We start from the raw sequence: 17805 nt of genomic DNA, 5'->3' as shown, positions 1-17805 counted from the left end.
TTTGTCCTGACATTAACATGCACGGAAACAAATATGTACTCTTAAATTCTTGCTGGTATCTACATTTATGGTTTTCCCTCTCATCAAATTCTTCATATCAACTCAGCAATGACCAATTACCACCCATGACTAGCTTTGTTTAGAAAACTTGAAATGTGATCGCAGTTTGTTTGTATTGCATTGTAAATGTAAATTACATGACATCAATCAAACCCATGTAGCACATTAATTCAAAATTGTAATTAATAAAAGTCAGTTACAAAAGTTTGATACTACAAAAGTTTTGATAAAACTTAATATATATATATATATGTATGTGTGTGTGTGTGTGTGTGTCTGTGTGTATGTGTGTGTGTACAGTAGAACCCCTCCAAATGGACACCCCTCTTATACGGACATTTTTTAATTCCCCCGATTCCAATGCGAATAACATTATTAAACCCCTGTAATGCGAACACCCCTCTATTGTGGATAAAAAAATTTGTCCCGTTAGTGTCTGCATTAGAGGGGTTTTACTGTATATATATATATATATATATATATATATATATATATATATATATATATATATATATGTATATATATATATATATATATATATGTATATATATATATATATATATATATATATATATATATATATATATGTGTGTGTGTGTGTGTGTGTGTATGTGTGTGAGTGTGTGTGTATACAAATTTGATAAATAATTCTGAATTTCAGTATACAATATAACTTGGATTTAGCGATACCTGATTTAACAATTTCCTCAATTTAATGATACAGTTCACTGGTGCGGATTTGACTGTATTAAATGTCTATGCTCCTTGATTTAACGATATCCTTGACTTAACGATAACCTTTCCAGTCCTTTGACAATTGCTAAATTGAGGTTATACTGTATATGAAACATTTTCAACACTTAATTTAAAATGTTATTAGTTTACTTTATTATGAAATTATACTGAAGTTAAATATATAATCAACATGCATCAATTTCCCTACCCTGAAGAAGGGACACCTTTATTTAAGGGACCATGTGTCCAGTCCCATTAGTGTCCTTTATTGAGAGGCTATATTTTAATATAAAAGAATAACATATCTGTACCTCAGAGGGATACAACACTATGTCCATTTTCATAACTTTACAGGACAGTAGTTTTAACCACAAGGTGTTCTATCCTTCTAGGCGAAAGTGGACTTGGTGTTCTTTTAAAATACGCAATATCCATTAATTAACTGGTTTTTGACATAGTGCTCTATGCCTCTAGGAAAAATATGAGAAAAAATGATTTTAACTCTGTAACATCATTTTGGAAAAAAAAAAAGGACATAGTGTTGTATCCCTCCGAGGTACAGATATATAAATGAAAGGAAAAAATTACCGCCTTGCTGTGTTTTGACTTGCACTGGTGCAGAATGTGGTCCCGGTCCCCGACTGGTGAATGCTTGGATACGGATGGTGTAGATTGTTTGAGGGGTAAGGTCACTAATGGTTGTTAATTGGTTATTATCTACAGGCTGAGTATTCCATGCAGAGGTGGGAAGATTCGGCCTTGTAGTGTAATACACTTTGTAACCCTTAGGAAGCAAAGAAATAATGATGAGCTATTGCAAAGTGCATCACGAGTTGAAGAAAATGTCTCAAGAGTATCGGATAAAACGTTTTTTGAAAAAAAGGCAAAGAGGAGCAGTTACCGTAACTTGGCCATTAGGTTCTTTGGGAGGATCCCACTGGATCACGACAGTACTGGAACTTAAAGGTCTGGCTTGAACATTTCTGGGAGCACTACCAGGTTCTTGAGTGAATACAAAAAAAAAAAAAAAAAAAAATTAGTTTTTAGTTTTAAATATGCAAAACAGTGTGACAACAAAAGCTGATAACACACATCCAAATGCTTTTAGATCTGTGTTTAGTTTTCCGCTCAGATAATGAAACATAAATGCTTAATTTTTTAACTTTCTGGAAAACTCCAAAAAAAGTTTCAAATGGCAGCTTTGCAAGAAGAAAGAATTGCAGGTCATTGAAAAATATTTTAGCAATGCTGCATCTTGTGATGCAAAAGATAAAGAAAATCCAATTTTCTTACCATTAGCTATTAAAAATTTTCAGGATAGCTCAAATATGAGAAAATGCATAAAATTTCAATAGATTCATTCATGTGACATTTATGCAAATTGGTTTAAACTATTGATTCAATTGAAAAATTTGAAAAACTTTGCAGCTCAAGACTAGTAGTCACAGTAAATACAAGAAACCAGTCTCGCAATAACCAATTATTACATGCGAAAAGAATATAATGCACAAAGCTAATGCACAAATGTCAATTACTTGAATAGAGAAAAAAATTGTCTAACAGAAATATCACATGAATGGTGCTCATGTGCATGTTTAAATTATTCCAAAGATGTACATAAGAATAGTTTAAAAGTGAATGAGTAGCAAATTTGTAGTAATTTCATTTATATGTTTTCAAAAGTAAGTAAACACATAAAAATTGAATCTAACATCTCATACAACAACAACACTAAAACATTCCAAAATAATAATGTTATTTAATACATATAAAAATAATAACAGTAAAAACATACCTAAAATGTTCTATTAAGATTTATATTAAATCTATCTACTTACAATAAAACTTTTTCATATCAAGTAAAAACAAAAACACTGCAATATATCTGTCACACCTAAAAGTAAGAACACTTAAACACCCAATTTATATTTTAAAAAAAGAAAAAAAGGAAAAACATGCTATCTCCATGCTTTAATTTATGAGTAACGCTTATTTAAAACATTTAATGTTGATAAATGCTGGAGTAAGTGGTAATAAATTATGGCTGGAAATCTTTTACAGTAGCAGGTCAAGAAAGGGCAGTATGCAAATAAATGCTAAACATACTCGAAAATGGAGGAAGTAAAAGAACTTCTACCTCAATTGAATCCGATGTGTTAGGAGACATTTACTTTTAAAAAAACATAGTTAAACTTGGTCCTAAATAAAATCTAGAAACAATTACAATGAATTGTCACAAAAATACTTAAAGTTGGACATTCTAAATGGCAGATGAAATGCATCAAGAATGTCAGCCTAACACATACAGTGGCTCCCAAAAGTGTTCGTACACTTTGAAATTTTTTAGTAAAAACCAAAATAACGCAAAAATGAATTTGAATATGAAGTCCAATATTTTTTCACATCATTCCTATGTCATTATAAATACAACCCAGTAGTTTTTTCAAAATAATGACCAATCTTCATTTTCAAATGGGTCAAAAATAGAAGAGACAGAGAAATAACATGACACAAAAGTCATTGTACACTCAAATATTTTCAAATGAATTCATGATTAAAATTATTATCTCTCATTCTTTTTATTATTTTTGCATGGTATTAACCCTTAAAAGTCATTTGGCTTTAATTTTTTGTTTATTTATTCCTTAATATTGTGCTTATTACTTTAAAATAGCTGGTATTCATTAAAAAACAACGACAAAAACCATTCGAAATTTGAATTTTTTCCTCACAGTAGAAGTAAAATTGGTTTGAAATATCTCGAAATTAGTCAATTTATTCCATTCTAAAGTAAAGTGCTTCATAAAATGCTTCAAAGAAAAGAATCGGACTGAAAACAAGGTAAAAAAAAGTCAACCAGCAAGGGTTCCCATATGCAAAATTTTAGGGGGTAGGGGGGACGCTCAAAAATTTTTTCCCATGGTTTAGCAGAATATTTTCCCAATGGAAACCGATTTCGGTACAGATTAAAAAAAATAAACTTCGACATTTTTAATAACTCATTCATTAATGGCTAGAAAAGAATTTTTTATACATTTTTGCAAAGAAAAAAGCACTAAAAGCAAGGAAGTTTTCATTTCTAAGAGGGGGCCTGGAGCCCCCCCCCCCTTGCCCTTTTATATGGGCGCTCTTGTCAACCGGCAAAGTTGACAAAGCCTGATTGGAGATTTAAAGTCAAAAAATTTATGAAAAATACACATTTGAGTGCTGTAAAAGTTTCTGCAGAGTTAAATGAAAAATTTTACATTTAATTTTCACCTAAAATTGTTCACCAAGTTCTCTGATTAGCTGGATTAAATGGGACCTTTTCCTGGAGAAATATTTTTGGTCTTGCGAAAAACAGAAAGCTTACGTTTTTCGTTGCAAAATCAATGGTAAAAGAGCTGAAAAATTTTTGGAATTACGTCTTACTTACAGATAAAAATGAATGGTTAAGTTTTTGTATAATTGTAAATAGAAGAAAAAAATTAAGAACTTAATCTTAAGAACTTAGTTGGATCAGTTAATCAGGACGGTGAAGTTGTTCTTGTATGAGGGTGCATACCAGCATCAGGATTTGGTAGTTCGGAATTTTTTGATGAAATAATGAATCATGCTGTTCATTTAAATATTTTTAAAAACAATTTTAAACTCTTAGCCAAAAATTTGGTTATCGGAAACAACTTTGTTTTTCATCAAGATAACGATAAGAAGCACACGGTTTTCCATGTTTGCGTCTAGTGCCTTGAAAATTGTCCTAAAGTTTAGAAATACCCCCTCAATCTCCAGATTTGAACTTAATGTAACATATTTAGAGATATCTGGAGACATGACTACCAAAATAAGGCTTTCAAATGAAAATAGAGCTAGAAACAGTAAGACTCGAAGTGTGGGTTGAATACTTACTCAGAAGTAACGCAAAAAAATAAATTAAAAAAAAATGAATGAAATCTAATCCCAGACGTTTAAAAGGTGTTGTTGATACTGCATGATATTATACTAAATAATAACTTAATAAAAAGTTAGATTATTCAGTAAAATACAGACACTTTAAAAGTGTAGGAAGACTTTTGTGAGATAAAATTTCTGGCACTTTTTGGTTTTTTATTTAAAAAAAAGTAAGTTTTATTATTTAACAAAATTTTTTTATGTTGTTTTGTTAAAAATTGACAATAAATCTTATTATTAAATACCGATTCCGAAATATTAATTCTAACCAATGGATAGGGGCATATTTCATTGAAAGTCGTAGGTGTACGAACACTTTTGGGAGCCACTGTAGCAAGGATAACTTACAACATTTTTCAGAAATAAAAAAGGAAGAGAGCTAAATTTTCACTGATTAAGAAATACTCAATTTTTTTCTTTGAGGATAATTAATTCACTATCACTTTTCTTTTAAAAAAAAAACTAACAATGGAATAGGATCACATTCAATATTAGTTATTTTGTATAAAACCATTTTGCATAGCAAAATCTATTGATTTAATAATGAACATCATATCCTATTTTTATAGCTTATAGAATGAACCCCTGCTGAATAATTCAAAATAGAGTACAAGGGTAAGTATGTAATAATGACTGAAATATACATTTAATACAGGTGGGGAGGGAGCACAGCCTTTTTGATATGACTAGGGTAACAGGATTTATAGCACAATTTTTCTTCGGAAACGGGGGGGGGGGGGGTGAGCATAGACCTTTTAAGTAAAATTAGTATTAATACTTGTAATAATACTAAAATTTAAGAAATGAAGTCAAAGTCGCATTTGTTTGCATACAAGCAATCCGAATTTTTTTAAGAAGAAATGAGAGGAGGAATTTAGAAGAAATAGGATTTTAAGGAAATAAAAATAATTTTTCCACAGTGTAAAGACATTTCCAAATTTTTAAGGCTAGTAAGAACTTTGGGGAGGGAGGGGGGATGCAAATAACCTAGAGTGTGGTACAAATGCAAACTTCTTTTAAATGATGAAACTGGTAATATAGTAGTTGGCAAACTGAATTTGAAGTTTGAATCATTCAAAACAAACCAAAATTAAAGTACACCCAAGAAACGAGGACATCTTTAAGACAACAGAGTAAACATTCTCATTTTGTACTGCATAATAGTTTATAAAGTATTAATAATAAAAAGTTTGTTAAGAAAAGGCTTAAAGAATTTATACTGATCTCTCATGCTAATGTTTTTATTTAAAATGGCACATTTTAATTTTAAAGTATACCTTGTAGTTGTTTCAAACAATGATATACTTTTTTTTTTATTACTTTGTAGTATGCTAATGTGCTGTTGTGGATTATTTTTATTTTGAACTGTAAACTAGCCCTAAATGTGGTACTTTTTGGAGTGGTGGGAACTGATCAGGTAGTACTTGTAGTAACTCCCATCTATTCACTCAAAGAGTGCCAAATGGATAGGGCATAATAGAGAAATGTATGCTTCTTTATTTTGTATGCAATGCACTTTTCCTCTACTGTGTGTGTGATTGAAAATTAAATATTGAAATCGAATTAAATTAAATACTCCATCATTTATAAGTGAAACAAAAAATCCAAAAAACACTCCATGCAGAAACAAACTGCAAAAAGGGACACAGAGGATATTGTGTGACACTTACTGCTGCTTCCAAGGGACTCCACTGGGGAAGGAGGAAATAAACAAAGACAAAAGAGGATCAAATGCTAAAATGCAGGAACCTCAGGCAAGCTAGCCCATTTTAACTTTTGCGATGGGCACTCATAAATGCACTTTATTATGTAAAATAAGTCAAAAGGTGATTAAGGTGTACTGCTTAAAGCACATGCAGTCAATGATAAGGTTAAGGATGTCGGGACGGAACTTTTAAAAAATGTTGTCATTCACTTGGGGTAGAACTTATGAATCAAATATTCGTAAAATGGCGAAAATTCATGAAGTATTTTTACCAATATAATGCACTATACATGATTAATTTTGTACCAACTATATGAACTAAAAAAACCAATGTCACTAGGAATAAATTTGCAATGAGAATTGAATTACTGCATACATATATGCTTTGAGGCTATGAGAATTACTCCTATTTAGCAAGAAGAGTAAACTGTGCTAAAACCACTGCCGACGTTGGGAATACAACTTCTTGTGCTATTTTCTAAAACTATGTAATTACAAAACTGCCATGAGCATAGCAAGGTTGCATATTTGACTTCCACTGAAAATAAGATGCAGAAAAAAAAAAAAAAAAGACAAATTCCAACAGTTTCCTATTGTTGGTTCTATGGGAATCGAAAACACATTTCTTGAAATAACTCAAAAACTCATTTCTGGACATACTGTGCTTTACCTCATCATGGCAGAAAACATGTTTATACAATTTTCATTGCAAATTTGTGGCAGTATTGGATTAGTTAAGGCATACTTGTTTAAAAAGTTATTCTATTTCATGATACATTTCAGCCAAGAGCAAAGTTCTGTAAGACTGCAGAACTTTGCTCTGCAGTCTTACATCACAGAACATTATCTTAACATAATGAGGCCTAATATATTTTCACCTAAAGCATAGGAACTGGGTATAATATTAATACACATTGTTATTGGATTTTAATTATTATAATTCAAATTATTTTTATTTATTTACAGAAGAATTTCGAAAATCCAAGGTAATTGGCTCCTGCCACCTTGTATTACTGAAAACTCGGACTATTGGGAAAATTCTTCTTAATTATAAGTTTACACTTTTCAATGACGTAAGGAAGAGCACTTTTTACTTCCTTTTACAAAGAAAAGGAAGTAGTGTCTTCACGAAAAATATTATCACTGAAAGTTCAGCATACATTTTGCTTTTAATTATCTCTTAACGAATTTTGAATTTTTTTGTCACAATGTCTGTATACATATTTATATGTTCCAATTTTGTGTACCCAAGCATGCATTTTGACAGAGCCCAAATTAGTTTTGATGAGTTTTGTCATTATGTCTACATTTATGTGCTTGTATGTATGTTGCAAAAACACAAAAATGGTTAGTTGTAGATGGTTCAAAATTTCGTATATACAATTCATTTGGCCTCAAGTTGTGAATCTACTTTTTTTTACTCCAATCGGGGTAATTCCAAAGGCATGTTTACACTTTCTTTGTAGCTAACCAATGCTAATTTTACGTATTGAGTTATTATTTCCAAGTCATCTCAAAATCCATACTTAATAGTCGATGAATATTTCGTGTCACTTAAAGAGTGTTGTTGACACCAACCTCTTAATGCATTTTTTAAATATTTTATTGTATGTAATTAAATGAGTTTAACGGTCGCAAAAGATTTCTCCTTTCAGATTTCCATGAAAATAATTTTTTTGGAACTCAAAAATGTAGCTAAAAATATAAAGTAAGCACCTTGAACCTAACGAAACCTTCAACGTTTGAGACTTGGATTTTCGGGACTCTACCGTATTTATTTAATTTTTTTTACATGAGAAAGTCCCTTGAGAAAGATAATTAAATTTATTTCTTGGCTGTAATACATCAAACCGAAGCAAACATGAAAACAAAGTTTTATAACCACGCTGAAATGAAATTGAAAGTTCACAAATATATCAGGAGACAAAACTTATATTTTCCTTTATCAAAATAACATGAAAGCATTCTAGAAGGCAATGAATAATACTTCAGTGTGGCTTGAGAAAAAAAAAATAATCAAACTCAAGCATCAATTATAAAGCACAAAAAATATTGCACATGACATAGAAACACAACAAATTTGGTAAGAAATGTTGCTAGCATGAAAGGAAGCATTAAGAACACCACAGTATGTTACTTTCGTGTTTAAAATATTATTTGTGGAGAAAAGGTTATTTATTAAACACATGATGTGAGTACTTCTAATATGAGTAATATAATTTAAAAGTTTGTGTAAGCAATTACATTTCAATTACAGGGGTATCTCTCATATAACACGGGAAATTCATTCCGTGTAGTATTGAAACCGTGTTATACAAGACTTTTTTTTTTTTTATAAATGTTTCTTTTTTACTCATTTTTTGACCTAATTAATCATGTACATATCATAAATCATGTCAATGAGTACCGTGCTAAATGGAAACCATGTTTTGTGTTATATCGAAACTGTGTTATGAGAGATCTTGAAATAATCAAGGAATTTGTACCGTGTTATATTGAAACCAATTCATAAGGTAAAAATTTTATGATAGCTGAAATTTTGGCTCAATAGAACATATAAAATGGCAACCAGAATATACAAAGACCCACTGATTTAAAAATAGGAGTTGTTATAAATGATAAAACTTAATTATTTTACATAGCTTAAATTAAAACTGTTATGCATAACAAGAAGAAAATTAATATACTTTTTTTCCTGTACTAAGAACAAAATGCATTAAATAAGAAAAAATATCTGAGCTTTTCTGTAGCAATCAAGTTTGTCTAAGCAACAACAACAAAACAAAATTTAAAATAAAATAAATAGAATCATATTCTATTATAATTCTATTTATTTTATTTCACATTTTATTTTGACTACATTTTTCATTTATTGTTTCCTAAATTTAACTTACGTTTAATCCTAATGTTATTTTCTTACAATGCATTGGAAACAAAATAATATTCATCGTTTTGCTTTCAGAACACTGATGAGAAAAATCTAGTTTGTATGTATTAAAAAGTTTAAAGTTAGTGTTATGAGGGAAAACCAAACTTTTGAGCCCAAGACAGGCAATTTTTCATAAAAGTTTCATAAAAACAAAGTAAAAACTTATTACAGTTGTTATCTTACATTTTTTAACAGTATATTGAACAAAAACTGAATTATTTCTTTTAAAATTTGAGTTACATAAAAACCGTGTAGTTATGAATTAAAGTTTTGTACCGTGTAATATTGAAATCATGTTGTAGAAGTACTGCGTTATGTGAGGGAAGCCTGTACTACCAAATATAATGAAAAAGAGCACAGCGGATGTTTAAAATTTTAAGTATTTTTGGTGTATTTTGAAATTGGAGTGATCTGTTTTTTGGGAGAGGGGACATAAGAGATATATGCATATGGCTCATGAGCAACAATTTAAAAGTGCAATCAGTTCTTGAAATACTTTTAGTTTATTCTTGTAAGGTTACAAAAAAAAAAAAAAAAAAAAAAAAACACATTTTGGGGAAGAAAAAAATCAGAGCTTTTTTTCTGTATGTGGATAAAATTAAGAGTTAATTTGATAGGTCTTTGTAAAAATACTACCAAAAAAAATAAATAAATAAAAAACAGAACTATTTAAGCGAAAATATCTTTTTTTTTTTAACTACCTAATGTCCCATGTCCAATCCATTATCTAATATATATATATATATATATATATTTTTTTTTTTGCATAAAATAATGTGAAATCATTTTACTGATATTCTGTAAGTATCAAATAGTTTTAACAGTTTAAAAATATCAATACACAAATTCCCATTTAAATGCTATTTTAAAAATCATTCACCGATTTTACAACCCTTTCCAAAAAGTGGGATGTGATGGGGGAAAACAGAGGTCATTCTATTTAAGAATCAGAAAGAATGCTGTCAGAAGCATTTTGAAGGATTTTTTTTTTAGTCATCTGAGCAGAAAACATTAAGCGTGTGAAAACTGTTGTCGATTTTTATCAAAGAACTTGGCAACTGAGATAAGATTTCGTTTTAGCATTATCAATAACTAAAAATAGCTATATGTAAGCAGAAAGTTACATCCCTTAAGCCAGAGGTAAGGCAAAACTACATGCAATAGACGACAGTCGTGTTATGACACCCAGAGACAGCATCATCCTTGTGTTGGACTCATCAGTCTGGAATAGTCAGTAACCAAGCTGGAGCTGGCTGATAATCTCATTAAAGCTGAGATTACCGCCCAGAAGCTAAAATTAATTTAGTACACCAGCGAGAGTCTGCAGGTAATGGGGTGCAGTTCAACTCGTCAATTGAAGGTAAAAACCCTATGTAATAAGCAGTAAGTTACAGCCCTTAAGACAGGCCTAAAGCAGAACATGTGAGATGCCAACAGCTATCGGTATATTGAATGTAGTTCTGCCATTTCAAACCTATAACTAGTATACCTAAACATTACCAATAACTAAAAGAAATTAATTTTACTCCCAAAATTTTTAAATAAGATAAGCTCAACTATTATTTTTCTATTCTAGCTGCAGCAGGAAAGCAGTAAAACAACTACAACACTATTGTTATTATCGTATTCATCATCACTTTCCCCACTGGCAAAGCAACAATTTTACGGTTCGTGAAACATCGTCATCATTCCTAATTTGTTCAATTATTTTTTCTGTATGTAAATAGTTTCAGAGTCATGTGACAAAAAGGATTCATTTCGACTTGAACACTTACCATACTTCTATTTATACTTAGGGACTCTTTTGTGAGTATAATGAAATAGATTTCATCTCTCACTTAGGGACTCTCTAAGTGAGAGATGAAATCTATTTCATTATTGTTTTAGTGGCAATTAAAAATGAGAAATATATATATATATATATATATACAGAAAATGTTTGTAGATAAAATGACCAAAGAAATAAGAATGAAATTTAAACTCCACAATTCTGAAGAAACTGCTTAAATAACAATTTCAAAAAAGGAGGAAGTTAACAGCCTTACTTTTAAAGACGGAATCATGTTTTATGTTATTCTTCTTTAATCATTAAATCAGAGAGCATACTAACATTTCCTCCCTTCATTTACCATTAAATAATCAATTTTAGTGCATAAAGTAACAAAGACAATACTAAAGAATCAAAGAGTACCTGGCTCCGTCCTGTAATCTGGAGAATGTAAAATATTGAAAATATTGGGGTTACACAAGTACATTTGATATAAATAAGAAATATCAATATTCCGACACAAATATCATTCACAAGTTTCAACTTCATAAACTTAAATGATTACAGACTAAGTTTTACAATATGTTAAATGCAAACTGTATTCATTTAAACAAGCTTTTATAGTTATTTTTAAAACTTAAGACACAAAAATGTTTTTATTCTAGGATCTGTTAAAGAATCAGAGGCTGTCAGAAAATAATAATAGCTAAGTTTTTCAGTTTTTAAAACAAAAATATAAAAGCACATAGCTAATAATAAGGCCTCTAAATTATTGTTATTAGTGTTTTAATTAGTTAGAAATTGATGAGGGACAATATTAAAAATATGTATATGCATTAATTTGATGCATATAAATTTTATGATACAGTATCTAAAACATGTATGATTATCAAAAGTTTCCAATATTTTTTTGCATACAGTTTTTATAAAGTACTTTGCACCAATAATCATTATATTTCAGTTTTTAAACTTCATTCATGAAAGATCCATAAGATGAATAAAATCAACTAAAACTTGTATGGGTTTTTTTATGTAGATTTGTTTTTCCTTAATAAGTAATATTCTCTTTTTTTAGACAAAAATATTTTTAAAACATTTCTGATACTTAAATACAGAAAAAGTTTACATCTTAAGCTTGAATTTGCTGGCACTGATCTCATTCATCAACATAAATGAAATAAACTACAAACTAAAAACAATAATTATAATAAAATAATTAAGCTTTTCAATGTTTATTCGAAAGTACACTATGATGGTTGTAGTCTTGAATGTTCAGAACTTTAAAAAAATGGCAAACTCAGCCAAAGTGCAAAAAATACAAGACATTAAGCTATTTCAAAGACATAAAGTTTACAGACTGTTTTGCAGCCTGACATTTAAAATACTTTCCCTTTAGACTGATTTACATCTCTGCATCAAGTTACAAATTTACAGTGCTAAATGCAGCCTCTTATCTACTGTGATATGCATTCATTTGAAATGTCTTTGCTCAAAATATAAGAGCACAAGAAAATAAATATTTGCCACTTTGCAACAAATTAAAACATAAGACTTATGTTAAAATTGCACAAATAGGTATATACTTAAAAGGTATAAGATTATCTTTTTCAACAATAAAAAGAGCTTATGGATGAAAAGACATTGGTCAACAGTGAAGAAGCAGAACAACAAACACTTTGAACAGACAAAAATGGAACTGATTTAAGACCATTAACGAAATTAGAATAATTCCCCAAAAGATGCTAGGCTTCTTAAAATCCAAGATCTGAAAAATTTGGCCAGTTTTCGATATTTTATAAAAGTTTGAGTCAATTCTCCAAAACATCATTCAATGCTTCCTTGATTTATACAATTGTTGCTTTTTCACATAACTATTAGGCTTCTCAAGCAAAACTTCAAAGTTCAATAAGATTTGAAATCAACAATCAAAATTCATTATCTATTAGAACTCTTGAACAACATCAGTAAAACTTTTCCAAACATATTTCTGAACATTCAAATCTAAAGATAATCTCAAGGGCCCAAATTCATTGAAAAAATAAGGAGTAAAAGTAAATTAAGTGTCTAAAGTAAGTAAAAGTTACAGCATTAAAAAAAAAGTTACAGTGAATAAAAAATGAAGGTTACAGTATCATAAAAAATGCCAAGTTACAGTATCAAATGCCAAGGTACAGAATCTTAAGAAATGCAAGTTACCTGTTTCGCCTGTAGTGGCAACGACGGGGGTGCTGGGGGAACCACGTCCTATACCATTCACGGCGATAACATAGAACTCGTACTCAGTGTACGGGCTGAGATCGCGCACAGTGTAGAACATGGTGGTGATTCCACTAATCTCACTATATTCCTGATTGGCTTGTTTGGGTTTGTATTGTATGACATAGTAGATTATATTTTCCGAGCCTATGTCATAGGACCACGAAAGACGCACGGAGGTCGCAGTGACGTCCGATATTCGAACGTTGGTGGGTGGTCTTGGCAGAGCTGAAAGAAAAGAAAAAGAATTTAACATGCATTAAATACAAAGCAGAACAGCACATTGTATTTTAAAATATTTACAAATTGAATTTGCAAAAGCAAATTTAATACAATAAACCTTTGTTACATTGTATTTGCCAGGAGACAATGAACAAGAAGTTCTGTCTAGAACTAGACGAGCCTACTTTCCCGTATACCCATACTACTTTCTAGTACCTGATTAATATTCTCAAAAAAAAAAAAAAAAAAAAAAAAAAAAGCAGCAGCAACTTTTAAACAAAACAGCTAATACACTTTTTTCCATTAAAAAAAATCTTTAACAGCTTTCAAAACGAAAAATTATTAATTAAAATAAATAAGCTCATTAAAATAAATTCATCATATAAAAAAAAATAGTTTCTTTTTCCCCTGTTGCAAAAAACAATTTTTTAAATGAATTAATGCACTTACCAAAATAAATAAAAACTATAAAATGTCAAGTTAAAGAAATAATTTTCATGTCAAAAAAAAAAATCGTCTGCGCATATCTTTATGTACAAACATAAATGACTTCGAGTTTATTCGCCGAAAACTGAATACCTAAATTAAAACTTTAGCGTAAAAGTAAAAACAAGTCAGATCAACAATAATTATTTCACAGTCAAAACCATAGCTGCAGAGTCGGAGTCAATCTCATTTTGGGGTAAAGGAGTCAGAGTCGAATATCCAATAATCGAAGTCGGTCCTCTGTGTATAAATTTTTGGCAAAGCTACAAAGTCAGAGTCAAAGTCGGGGAGTCGGAGTCTGATTAATTGTCGGGCACAAGAGTCGGAGTCGGGGTCAAGTGCCCCTAAATTCTTGGAGTCGAAGTCTGGAGTTTGGCATCAAGAGCTATTTCCAATAAAATTTTTTTGAAGTAAATCCGCCTTCAAGTACGGAACCTACATTGACTTTCAGTTTTCCCGTAGGCACTAATGTTAAGGGATTTGAACTGTTCAAAATTGAACGGAAAATTGTTCAAATCAAAAAGATATTTTATATACAAGTTTTTCATCAAACACTTTTTCCTACAAAGTTTGTTTGTAGCGAATTCGCCTCATGGTTCAGAATTGCTTTCAATTTCCCCGTAGGCGCTAATGTTAAGTTTTTTTGAACTGTTCAGAATTGAACAAAAATAGTTCAAATCAAAAAGTAAAATATGGGAATGAGATGTCCTCACCGAGATCTTTCAAACAAAAAAAAATTGTTCGAATCGGACTATTCATTCAAAAGTTATTGGGGGGGGGGGGGGGACAGACAGACAGACCGACAGTCATTTTCCCCCATCTCAATACCCTACTTTCCAATTTTTAATTTTTCGATATTTATTCAATTATTTTATTTATTTCTGACTTTTTTTTGTTTTTTGCGATATTTTTAAGATGCATTAAGCCTTCTTTCATGCTTTTTCTTCTTTTTCTGACTTTTACTGGGAAAGTAGGCTAAAAAGGGTGAAGTATACCAAAACACAATAAAATCAATATCACTAAAAATAGCAACTCATCTAACATCCAAGTAATTAATGGGTGATTCTGCAATAAATTTAGTTTTTCTCACATTAGGACAACTTTTTTTGATGAAAAATACTGAATAAAATTATCTCCAAATGCTTTACAATCTGAATTGAAAATTATTTTAAATGTTTTTAGGGGGAAATAAAATATCATATAATTATGACTTGAATGCCCGAATAAATGCTCCAACGGTTTATAACGATGACTTGCCCAAAATAATTTATTTTTTAGGCCCAAAAAGTATTACTATATAGTTAGATTTTACTGTGTAAGGAAAAAAGGTAAGTGCCATTGATGCCTAATTTTTGTATTGCAATCTTGAACCTTCAATGGGGGGTGATTGAAGTCTCCATTGCTCTGTGGTAAAAGTTTTGCCTCATATGCCAGAGGACATGGTTTCAATTCCCATTGGTGTCCCGGGCGATATTTCCTTTTTTTATACAATTACAAATATGACGACCAGCAACAGGCTCTGGGCCCAGCTAAACTGGTCCTAATCAGTTTATAAGTCATCAATGGCCCTCTTAAAGCTATCTACCACCTTGTTTATTACCGCCTCTTCCGGTAAGCTGTTCCAAGTGCTCGCAACCCTACTAAAGAAGTAATTTTTCCTAATTTCCAGGTTAGCCTGAGATTTGAATAGCTTAAAACAACGACCCCGCGGCCTGCTTTCCGGGCTAAAATTTAACCCGTTAACATCTTTCATTTTGATAAATTTAAACAACTGAATCATGTTTCCTCTACTCTTCTTTACTCCAGGCTCTATATATTAAGCCAATTAAGTCTGTTATCATAGTGTAAATCTGAATGTCCCCTTGCTCGTCTAGTAACCCTTCTTTGAACCCTTTCCAAAACAGAAATATCTTTCTTCAGATAAGGAGACCAAACAGCATGCTCCAAATGAGGTCTTACTAAACTCCTATATAAAGGATGTTGTAAATCGGTTATGATTATGTTGTAAATTGTAGTAAAATAAAGAAGTCCAACATCTTGAGGCAATGGCACCCAACCTTTCCTTAGTGTTGGTTGACTAGGGATAGGTCAACAACAACAATGATGGGGACGAATAGCTTTAAAAAAACACCCCTTTTGTATTTGTAATAAAATTCTATGAAAGAGAGGTACTTTACCCTGCACTACCACTTGCGCCGTGGTCTCAATGTTACCCAGCTTAGAGGCAGCAATGCAAGTGTAGTTCGCAGACTCGGAAATGTCCGTGAGGACAAGAACGTTCCGACCAATTGGGATTGTGTGGTCAGGTGTGATGTCCATGAGGCCTTTGCGCCACTTTACAAATGGCATGGGAGAGCCAACTGCTACGCAGGTGATGTTCAATGCATTGCCAGGCATCACTTCGTACACGTTTTCTGGACGAATTGAAAAGTAAGGAGGAACCCTTCTCACTGGAAAAAAAGAGAAATTTCTCAAAAACAAAGCAGCTTTCAATCAAAAAGATATACTTATTGGTTTCCACATTAATTCAACATTACTTCAATTTTTTGAAGAACACATTCAATAATAAACTTTATGACCAGTGACTATATTTAAAAATCTTTTTGTGTTATATTTTGATCATTTCCTTTAAGTGTTACAGTTTAGTGTATAATACATTCTTTTCAGAATAAACCAATCCCAATCTTTATGATTGGTGATCATTCCCAAAAATTCTTTTTAGGTTTTGAAAGGCATTATTAAGTAAGGGAATATGGGGCAAAGTGAAATAGCGGAACAAAGTGAAATGGTGAAATATTTACCCTGCTTTTAACACCACCAATCTGCTGATATTTTAACTGTGTAGAAGCACCAGGGACGTGCACAGAAATTTTGAGGCCTGTCACAAATGTCTGTTACAAAACCCTCCACATTGTTTACCCCACGTCCCTACATTTATTTCACCCCTCATTTTTAAAATCTTGGGCGCCTTCAGGCTTGGGCCCGGGCCAACAGGTGTCACTTCTCCCCCACCCCCTGTGCACGCCCCTGAGTAGCATGCACGGAAAAAATACCGTTAAATATTAAAGCATATGAGGCAGAGAGAAGCAAAGGGATGCAAGTGGACATTTTTAAGTTTCAAGTAAAATGCGTTTAAAGATTTGCTCCTAGGTAGGCTTTCATTGAATTTTTTTTCTAAATCATGCTGTATAGCAGCAATTACCAAGGCTACTAGTACTCTTGCCCCAAGATAGAGGAGAGGTTCACCTACCATGTGTACTAGTTATCTACAAATTTTTAATTTTGCCACTTGCATCCCTTTGCTTCTCAATGCCTCATACGATAATACAGGTAATTTTCAAAAACTGATACTCATCTTGTAATATTTTGTTGTAAGTCAAAAAATATTTTTGTAATTATAAAATGATAAAGTTCTTGTTATTAACATTTTAAATACTAATTGAGATCTTAACTATTTCACATTGTCCTACATTCCCTTACATTTAAAACAAAATGAAGTTTAAACTCACTTTGATTTAAATTAGTACAGACCTTTTTATTATTGTTATTATTTTTTTAAAATCTATGGGACCATTACTTGTCTTCAATAGCTTAGTTTGAATGCAAAATTTTTGAAATGATTTATTTGCATTAAGAGTTAAAATTATATCAAATAAATTTACTATCTTTCAAATTTTGTTTCTAAAATTAACAAAAAGAATTCTTATTTAAAAAGGT

General features: G+C 31.0%; 1 protein-coding gene across 1 annotated transcript in view; it reads right to left on the bottom strand.

The window, feature by feature from the left end:
• Positions 1 to 17805, bottom strand: part of LOC129221107 (tyrosine-protein phosphatase Lar-like) — a 281893-nt gene that overhangs the window by 54701 nt on the left and 209387 nt on the right. Inside the window, exons 8-12 of the mRNA XM_054855554.1 lie at positions 16266 to 16538; positions 13321 to 13608; positions 6393 to 6413; positions 1697 to 1797; positions 1384 to 1579 (exon numbers count right to left, since the gene is read on the bottom strand). Coding sequence (XP_054711529.1) covers positions 1384 to 1579; positions 1697 to 1797; positions 6393 to 6413; positions 13321 to 13608; positions 16266 to 16538 — 879 coding nt within the window. The remainder of the gene's footprint in view (positions 1 to 1383; positions 1580 to 1696; positions 1798 to 6392; positions 6414 to 13320; positions 13609 to 16265; positions 16539 to 17805) is intronic.

Source organism: Uloborus diversus, chromosome 4, assembly GCF_026930045.1.
Source record: "Uloborus diversus isolate 005 chromosome 4, Udiv.v.3.1, whole genome shotgun sequence".
Taxonomy (NCBI): Eukaryota; Metazoa; Arthropoda; class Arachnida; order Araneae; family Uloboridae; genus Uloborus; species Uloborus diversus.
Note: the sequence above shows the minus strand (reverse complement) of the source record. Positions and strands in the feature narration are given on the sequence as shown.